The sequence below is a fragment of the Tympanuchus pallidicinctus genome, unplaced genomic scaffold (assembly GCF_026119805.1).
Source record: "Tympanuchus pallidicinctus isolate F22 unplaced genomic scaffold, pur_lepc_1.0 scaffold1, whole genome shotgun sequence".
NCBI classification, from domain to species: domain Eukaryota; kingdom Metazoa; phylum Chordata; class Aves; order Galliformes; family Phasianidae; genus Tympanuchus; species Tympanuchus pallidicinctus.
Genome location: NW_026294618.1, coordinates 5,844,062 through 5,853,295, shown reverse-complemented (window position 1 = coordinate 5,853,295; position 9,234 = coordinate 5,844,062). Strand labels below are relative to the sequence as shown.

The following is a 9,234-nucleotide window of genomic DNA, read 5'->3' as shown; positions in this document are numbered from 1 at the left end:
GATCCCCCAAAGACCTTAAGGACACCACATTGACTTCCGGAAGGGCTTGGGGACCCCGTGGAGACCCCCCTCCTTAGGAGCTTGAAACTCCATGGAGAGCTTAGGGACCTTACACTGACCACTGAAATGGCTGGAGACACAAATGTAGGTGGTCTAGGGCTAGGGGACCCCATGGAAACCCCCCTTAGGGGCTTGGAACACCTAGGGGTTTGGGGAGAACCCCCAAAAGGCTGAGGGACTGCACATGGACACCCAATAGGGACTGGAGGCTTGAAACTGCATGGAAGTCCCTCTCAAAGGGCTTAGGGATCCCATGGGGGATGAGCTGTTGGAGGTTCACTTGGGACCCACCCAGAGGCTTGAGGACCTGATGGAAATCTCTCAAAGGGCTTAAGGACCCCACGTTGATCACCCAAAGGATTTGGGGACCCTGTGAAGACAACTCCAGCCCAAAGGCCTTTGACTCCTCAAAGGGTCTGGAGACGCCACGGGAACCCCCACAGGCTTGGGAACCTCATGGAAACTGTGAGAAATGCCCCGAAAGGCCTTGGAGACCCCACATTGACCCCCCCCCAAAAGGTCTGGAGAAGTCATAGGGATCCCAAAAACTCCTCTTCCCCTCAGCACCCCTTGAGGGCGCCCTGCAGGCTCCGCCCCTTTAGACCACCCCCCCCCCCCGCTACATTCCACATCAGAAAGGCCACGCCCACAACGAAGCCACGCCCCTTTCCTCATTCCGACTTATTTTGTCCCCTCGCGGCTGCCGTTGCGGAGGGTTGAAAGGAGGAGGAGCTCCCGCGCGCGCTGCATTCAAACGGCGGCGGCGGAGGTGGAAGGTAGTGGGTGGTGCGCTGCGGCAGATCCCGCAGGCCTCTCGTAGCCTACAGGGACCGCTTCCCTCTGCTCTGTGGGATTCGCAGCTGCTGGGGCCTTGGGGGCTGGGAGAGGCCTTGGGTGAGGGGGGTGGGCGGGGGGGTTGGATCTCGTTGCCTCGGGCGGGGAAGGCGCCTGAGGGCTGCAGGCAGAGGCCCGGGGCCGAGCGTTGGGCTCGCCGCCCCCCGGCGCTATCTGTGCGCCCTTCTTTGTGCTGGGGGTGTGATGAGATCTCCGCTCTCTGCTGTAGCGATCGGCACGGTTTGTAGCCATGGAAGCTAAGAAATGTCAGAGCAGCCTGGAGCAGGAGAAAGCCGGTGAGTTGTGGGATGGCGTTGGCACAGACCTACAGAGATCACAGAAGGTTTTGGGGTTGGAGGGAGCCTTAAAGATCGTGTAGTTCCAACCCCCTCCTGCTGCTGACCATGCAGGTAGAATGCAGACCATTTTATCAGGCTGCTCGGGTCCCCATCCAACCTAGCTTTCCCTGGATGGGGCATCCCCAGCCTCTTTGGGCTGCCTGTGCCAGCACCTCGCTGCCCTCTGAGTGAAAAATTTCCCCCCTAAATCTCTTCTCTTTTAGTTTAAAACCTGTCTCCCTTGTCCTGTCACAATCTACCCGTATAAAAGGTTGATTTTTCTTTGCTTATAAGCTCCCTTTAAGTACTGGAAGGCCGTGGAGATCTCCTTGGAGCTCCTCCTCTCCACACTGAACATCCCCAGCTCCCTCAGCCTGTTGCATAGGATTGATGCTCCAGCTCTCTGGACACCTTTGTGGCTCTCTTCTGGACTCCCACATCTTTCCTGTGCTGGGTGCTCAGACCTGGATCTACACTGGAGTACTTGGATGCAGTACTCCAGATGGGGCCTCATAAGGGCAGAGTAGAAAGGGATCTATTCTAATCCCAAAATGGGTTTCCATGCTTGGCTTCAGGCCCTAGACTTCAGTGCCTTGGATTGATGTATGTTCATCCAACCAGTAGTGAGCCAATTCCATCAAGGTGGGTTAGTCCAGAGAATAGGAACCAAAAAGCTGTGCCTTGTTGTGGTTGATTCACAGCAAGAGGTGCCCAAGGCCATGGATGGTGCTGTGGGCAGCAACCAGGCAGCCTATGGCACGGGTTGGGACTGGATGGGCTTTAAGGTCCATTCCAACCTAAGCCATTCTATTATTTTGTAATCTAACATCAGCTCGAATGTAGAACATGAAACAAAACTCATCAGGATCTGTCCTGCATGAGACACCTAACAGGAGTGGTGAAGGGGCATCTCAGTGAGACCTGTGTTGGATGCATTGAAATACTGGGGGGAAAAGGAGGGGTTGGAAAGGAGCTTTTCTTCAATCTGAGTTTGCAGCAGCACGTATGTGGAGTCACAAGTGGATCACAGCTCCTAGCAGTGTGAGGCTGCTGCTGCCTGCTGTCCCTAGGTGGGCATTCATCAGGCTGCATTTTTCTGTTCTGCTCAAACACAGGGCCAGCTTCTATCACTATTCCTGCCTCCCCCTCCATGCAGAAGCTTGGATACGGCACTGGGGTGAACGTCTACTTGATGAAAAGGTGAGAGGGACACGGTGCTCAGAGTGGGCCTGGCATCTTCCTGCTCTGTAAGTCAGGCGTTAGGAAGCAATTGGGTTCTGTGTAAGAAAATACAGACTGGAATGGGCAGAATTAGGGAAGGGTTGTGGCATTCCCAGCTGTTCTGTGTGTGCCAGCACAGCACTGGAGGGCTCAGAGCTGTAAAGGAAGCTGTCAGTTTGGGGTAACCCAACTGCCTTTCCCTGGCCTGGAATTCAGGTATGTGGGGACTCTCCCTGGCTCTGCTCTGGCCTGTGGAGCAAACTGCTTCTCTCCTCTGCCCTCAGCTCCTCTACCTGGAAGAAGTGCTGGTCCACATCTCCTTTTCTGCACCACTTAAAAATTCAGTGTAAGAGTGATACATATATGGGCAAAACATTACCCTACACCTCCAGTGTGTGCGTGTTTAAGGAATATGAGAGCAGTTTGGGCTGGAAGGGACCTTCTAGCACACTCAGCCTCAACCCCTGCCATGGGGACCTTTTTGGGGCTGTCCAGGGCCCACCCGTGGCCTTGGGCACTGCCCACAGCTCTGGGCAGCAGTGCCAATGTCTCATTGCTCTCTGAGTACAGAACTCCCCCCAGCATCTAACCTTAAATCTCTCTTTTAAAGCCATTAAAGCTCTCGTTTAAAGCCATTCCCCCTTGTTCTGTCACTACTGGCTGAGTTGGCAAGCTATAGTTTATTTTAGTGTTCTTTTTGTTTTTTTCTTTCCCTTTTTTTTCCCTTCCATAAACTAAAGACAGATGCTCTCTGGAGTAGGTCCTCAGTGACTTGGGCAGCATTCACTGTGCTGCTTGCAGGCGGAGTGATTCTGACTGAAACATGTGGGTTTCCCCATACAGATCTCCCAGAGGCTTATCTCGATCCCCATGGGCTGTGAAGAAAATTAATTCCAAATGCAATAAGAATCAGCAAAACATCTATCAGTCCAGACTGAACGAAGAAGCCAAGATCTTGAAAAGCCTCAAGCATCCCAACATTGTGGGTAAGTTTCCATCACAGCCTGTGTTGCTCTTATTGCAAATCAGGCTGTTAGGGCTGGTGGATCAGAGAATCTAAGAATGGTTTGGGTTGAAAGGGACCTTTGAGTCTCCTCCAGCCCCACTCCCTGCCATGGGCTGGGTGCACCCCACCAGGTGTCCCAGGCCCCATCCAGCCTGGCTTTGGGCACCTGCAGGGATGGAGCACCACAGCTTTGTCTCACCTACATGGCAGGGACTAGGGACTGCTCCTGGGCATCAGTTTTGGAGCAGGAAATACCCTTTGGTGTTTCTTTGGCTATTGAGATCAGTGTCAGCTGCTGGCACGGCTCTGGGGTGAGCTACCCCACAGGAGAGCTGTAGGCTGCCTATCTGTGGGGGGAGAACCAGAGAAAAAACAGCACCTGTACCAGAGCTGTGCTTATTGAAGTCTTAACTTATGACCTCAGGGAATGGAGAGGGCATGGTGTGTAATCAAGCAGCATCTTGAGATCTGTGGAATTGGGCTCTGGGTTCCACCCTTATGACACACCTTTGTTCCAGGCTGGGGGTGACAATCGAGGCTCTGTCAAGATCTTGGCTGTCAGTGGTAGGAATTTTTTGAGAAACTGCTTTGGTCTGTGTTTAACTTCTGCCCTTATCTCGTGTAACATCTCTGCTGGCAGTCAGGACAGCAGCTTTGTTTGACTTTCCTTTTATTTGTGCTTTAAACCCCCTCACCGTGGCCACTTGAATTACAGATGCCGTTAGCTACAAGGAATTTTGTTTGTAGCACTAAAGTAGTGTGCCTTGGTTCTGGCAGGAATTTAAAAGCAAAGGTATTCTTGACCTTTTCATGTTGCAAACAGTGCACTGCTTTTTCTTTTCCCTTGTAAGAAGGGCTGTAAATCATTGACAGGATGAGACTTCTGTACTGTTCTTCATCACCTGTTTACGGGTGGTTGTGAGAAGTGGAAGAAGAAGGGTTACACACCCATAGTTAGCTTTAACTTGTGAAATAGGCCCTGTGAGAGGAAGGCTTTGCTTCCCCACACCTCCTCCTGCTCTTTGTTTTGCTCTCTGGCTCCTCGTTGTCCAACTGCAGGTGTCAGCCCTGTGGACCTGCTGCACTCCTCCCTCCCTGCTCTCTGTTCTTTATCTTGTGGACATCAGGATAAATCCCTTGCCCTGTCAAGGGGTACAAAGCTGAGCTGGGAAGTGGAAGTCTGTGGGAGATTCCTTCCTTCTATACACAAAGTCTGAGGCCCCTGTCCTGGGCCTGGGGTCTCTTGGCTCTCCACGGATGCTCCTGTGGCTTCACTCCAAGAAGCTGCCACACAAAGACGTGCCGTGAGGTTTTTCTCAGGGTGTGAATTTCAAAGAATCACAGCATGGTTTGGGTCAGAAGGGGCCTTAGAGCCCGCTCAGCCCCAAGCTCTGCCACAGGGACACCTCCCATAGTGCCCAAAGCCCTTCCCAGCTCTCCAACCAACACATTCTCTTTCGAAAGGTTACCGTGCATTCACCGAGGCCAACGATGGAAGCATGTGTCTTGTCATGGAGTTTGGAGGAGAAAAATCTCTCAATGACTTAATTGAAGAAAGAAATGCAGCTCGTTTGGGCCCTTTCCCTGCTGCAACGATTTCCAAAGTTGCCTTGAGCATGGCAAGGGGGCTGAAGGTACGTTCAGTGTAAAGCACAGCTGTTCCACGTGGGGTTGCATCTACCAGAAAAATAAGTGAATGCAATGTGTGAGAAGGCCGAGTGCCAGCAGATGGAGAGCAGATGCTGTAAGGCTTTGTGGAAGGCACTGGAGCTTTTCTAACCTGGGTGCTGTGCACACTCAAGTGCCCCTCTCACTCCAGAAGCTTGTGATCAGAGTCATATTGAGCGTGAAGCAGCAGTCGTTGGCACACGTGTCCTGCTGGCTCCCTGCTGCCTGCCTGTCTGTTTGCTGCCAGCTCCATGCTGTGCCAGGCTCTTGCAGAAAGCTGCTCTTGCTTAGCAGTGACTGCCAGCTGGTGCCACTTGTGCACCTCCTACTGCAGCATTGGAGCTGCTCCTGCATGTATCTACTATCTATTTGGGGAGTGCTGTGTCAGAAAGAGCAGCAGTAGGAGATATTTTTCATAGTATGATTTAACTTGTAGCAGAAGAACTAGGGATTGTGCCTGCCCTTCACAAGCTCAGCAACTGACTTCCTTTTGTTATCCTCTAGCAGCAGCTCTCTATAGCTGGGAACTGCTGCAAGGCTGGACAATACCTTTAAGCTGACTGATACTGTAGAATTCAGTATTTTATGTCCTCCTGGACACAAGGAGGAGCAGAGATTTGGGACTGCCTACGAAAAACTCTCTCCCAGCTCTGCCTGCAACCTGCAGTGCTCCCACAGGGCTCTGGGGTGCTTTGGGGAAACCTTCAAAGCAAGCAGAGGGATTGGGTGGCCCCAGCCCAGCAGGCTCCCCATAGGCATATTGGTTTAGGAGGCAAGATGGTGATGGATTAACATTTGGACTTGATGATGTTGGAGGTCTTTTCCAACCTTGATGGCTCTGTGATTCTGCAAGTGGGCATGGTAGTGCTGGGTCAATGGTTGGACTTGATCTTCGAGGTCTTCTCAATCCTTAATGAATCTATGAATGTTTGTAGGTGTTAACTGCTTCTCTCTGCCTCCTAGTACCTTCACAATGACAAGAAGCTGCTCCACGGAGATATCAAGTCTCCTAATGTTGTTGTTAAGGGTGACTTTGAAGCCATCAAGATCTGTGACGTGGGAGTATCCCTGCCCCTGGATGAGAACCTGACCGGTAGGTTGGGCCATGGGGAAGAGCAGCTGGGTGGCTGCCAGAGCCTGGCCACAGCAGCAGCACCAACACACCCTTGTTGTTCCTTGGGAGGTGTTGGGTGCATTTTATGGGGTGAAGGGGCTCTTACAAGGCCCAGATCTCATCCCTCAGAGCTTGTTGTCCTGTACCCTTCCATGTTCACCCTGTGGGCAGCAGTGCTGTTGTTTGGGGGATGCTGGATGAGGCCCTGCTGGACTCTGCTGAGGCAATGCTGTTGCCAGAGCTTGAAGTAAATGAATGTTTCTTGTAGGGCTGGAAGGAAGCACGAGCCAAATGCAAGCATTATAAAGACTTCATGTAAATGAGAAGCAGATGTCTAATGGCGTCGTGGCTTGGCTGTGAACAGCAGGAAATGTGTTTGGGTTAATTACAAGAATGCTCTTCTATGCTGCTTTACACAGTGCTTGGGCCTGCAACAGCCTCATAACTTATAAAGCTGCTCTATTACGTTTTTATTAGTAGCTGTTCCCTTTTATAAGGAGCAAGAGAGCTGGAGGCAGTGCCCCAGTGTAATCTTCCAGACAGGAGTGTGGTTAAAGCATCGATTTCTGGGCCCATTTAACCATCCTCTTGTTCAGCCCTCATCTTGGCTTTGCCTCCTCCTGGTCTCGAGGAGACAGCATACACTGCCAGCAAGAGGATGCTGGTCCTGAGATCTGTGTGGCTGCCAGGGACCAGCACGCATGGGGCTGCGAAGTGCTGAGGGATTTCAGCATTCCCTTCTGGTTACAGGCCAGGGCTTGGAAGATGAGCACTGAAATAAAGGTTCTGGAGTAGCTGAGATTGCTGGCAGCTCAGGAATTTGCTAGAGAAAGCTGGGGGAAATTTGGCACTGTCCTGCTTGTAACTACTGGTTTGACCAACACGAATGGGGTGTGAGGGATCAAGTCAGACCTGGTGCTTCCTTCTCAGGTTGAAGCTGAGAAGCCAGCATTTCAGCTCTCCTGAGGCTAGTTGTGATCACCGAGGCATTAAATTGAACAAAGTGGTGAGAATTGGATTTGTGTTTGAATAAACCAAGCCCAACTGCGTGGCTGGTGGTGGCTGATGGAGCCTGGTGAACTCCAGGGGTTCATTTTGTTCCCCTGGCAAGGTCAGTGTGGCCAAAGGCAAAGGGGAAAGCTGACCTGGGGAGTATTGTCTCCTCCATTCTCCTTCCCCAGGAGCGCTAGGCTGAGGAAGGGAAACAACCAGGTACAAATGATGTAAAGGCTCTTTCTTGCAGGGCATCTTATGGGAGGGCTAAGCTGCAGAGCACAGCCCTGACCCTCAGTGCTTCTCCCCCTGCATGCTGTCACATGCTCCTCTGTGACATCTCCTCCCTTGGCGAGGTCTCTGCAGTCCCTCTGCAGTGTCAGGCAGCGAGCAGAGCTAGCCATGGGTCACAAAGTTTGAGGCCACACAGATGGGAAAGAAAAATGGCTTCGGTCCTCTGCAAAACCCCACCCTGTGATCCCACAGTTCTGTGGGTTCTGCATGCTACAAACAGGCTGAATCCTGGGGTGTAGTGAGCTGCAGCCACGTCTTGCTGTGTCGGTCCTAGCAGCACCCCAAACTGCATTGATTCCTTGCAGTGAGTGACCCTACAGTGCACTACATTGGCACCGAGCCCTGGAAGCCCAAGGAAGCTCTGAGTGATGATGGTGTGATCACTGACAAGGCTGACATCTTCTCTTTTGGGCTGACTCTTTGGGAAATGATGACCCTGTCTGTGCCCCACCTCAACCTGGGCAGCAGCACTGATGATGAAGGTTTGTTTCTATATTTCTTACGATGGGTGCATTTGAAGTGGCTGGAAAAGACACACTAGAGCAAGTTTGCTGTGCTGAGGGCACATGGGAGTTGTTTCTCTTCTGACAAGGCAATGGGTGAAACAGTTGGTGTTGATATGGGCTCTTCCTGCCTGCCCCAGTGAGGTCTGTGCCCTTATTCAGTTACAACAAGCACACGAGGCAGAGTGTGGGAGGAATGGGTGGGATGTGCAGGGCCAGACCTGAGATAGAAGCCTGGGGGGAGTGTGCCCCAAAGCTAAAACCATGTGGGTTGGGCTCCTGCTTGCTCCAGGAGTGCTGGTACAAACCAACACACTCAATTGCCAGGGCACCTTGCTCACATTCCTGGTGTCAGAGCCTGGTGTCTCCTGGCTGCAGCCTTTCCTCCCAGCCCCATTGTCCAGCATCTTCTTTCCTAATCCCTAAAGAAAGGGTGAAAGCTGGGCTCCAGCTGGGCCAGAGCCCTCAAATGTCTGCAGCTCATAGCACTGCACCCTTCCTGATGTGGTTGATGGTTTTTGTTTCATGGGTTTTTTGGTTTTTTTTTTTTTTTTTGGCCAGATGAGTCTTTTGATGAGGATGACTTCGATGAGGAAGCATATTATGCAGCTTTGGGAACCCGTCCAGCCCTGAACATGGATGAGCTGGACTCATCCTACCAGCAGGTGATTGAGCTCTTCTCTATCTGCACCAGTGAGGACCCAAAGAAGCGTCCCTCAGCTGCTCATGTTGTGGCAGTCCTGGAGGCAAGCCTGCCCCCAGAGCTCAGGGCCTGAACTCCTGTAGTTTGTATCCTTCTATGCTCTGTACTTAAAAACAGAGCCTAAACATGTTAAATGATGACCCATCTTAGCACTGGAGAGCAGGGATTGCTAGTTCTAGAGCAATCCTCTCCAGCCTGCACTTTAGTTTGCAATAAGCTCCGTGTTCTTAATTGCTGTTAGCAGTTTAAAAATCTTTTCTATGTTTGTGTTGATTCAATCCTCTTCAGTTGGTGTTTTTGTAACAGGTATCAAATATACTTTCTTCTTTACCTTGGTGGGGAAGTGATATTCTTTCTGCAGAGGCTGTGAGTTGAGGGTGTGTGTGTCCATGCCAGGTGCTGCAGGTGGTGGTCAGCACTCCCAGCTAACAGTGGGGCTACAAAGAAGCTGCAGCCTGATGAAAAGGTTTCCTGATATGACAAGTTGCTGCACAGAATCC

At 51.6% G+C, this 9,234-nt stretch overlaps 2 protein-coding genes across 3 annotated transcripts in view; one reads left to right on the top strand and one right to left on the bottom strand.

Moving 5' to 3' along the window:
• LOC128084794 (uncharacterized) overlaps positions 1-9,234 on the bottom strand; it is a 240,064-nt gene that overhangs the window by 188,859 nt on the left and 41,971 nt on the right. The window lies entirely within an intron of this gene.
• On the top strand, positions 740-9,064 carry PBK (PDZ binding kinase). 2 transcript variants are annotated; one of them, XM_052693382.1, is made up of 8 exons: positions 740-836; positions 1,124-1,190; positions 2,348-2,432; positions 3,297-3,439; positions 4,924-5,093; positions 6,091-6,220; positions 7,834-8,010; positions 8,593-9,064. In XM_052693382.1, the coding sequence occupies exons 2-8, from the start codon at positions 1,145-1,147 to the stop codon at positions 8,805-8,807; spliced, it is 966 nt and encodes a 321-aa protein (XP_052549342.1). In that variant the 5' UTR covers positions 740-836; positions 1,124-1,144; the 3' UTR covers positions 8,808-9,064. The 2 variants fall into 2 exon arrangements, with proteins under 2 accessions (XP_052549342.1, XP_052549351.1); XM_052693391.1 differs by having other exon boundaries at positions 832-954.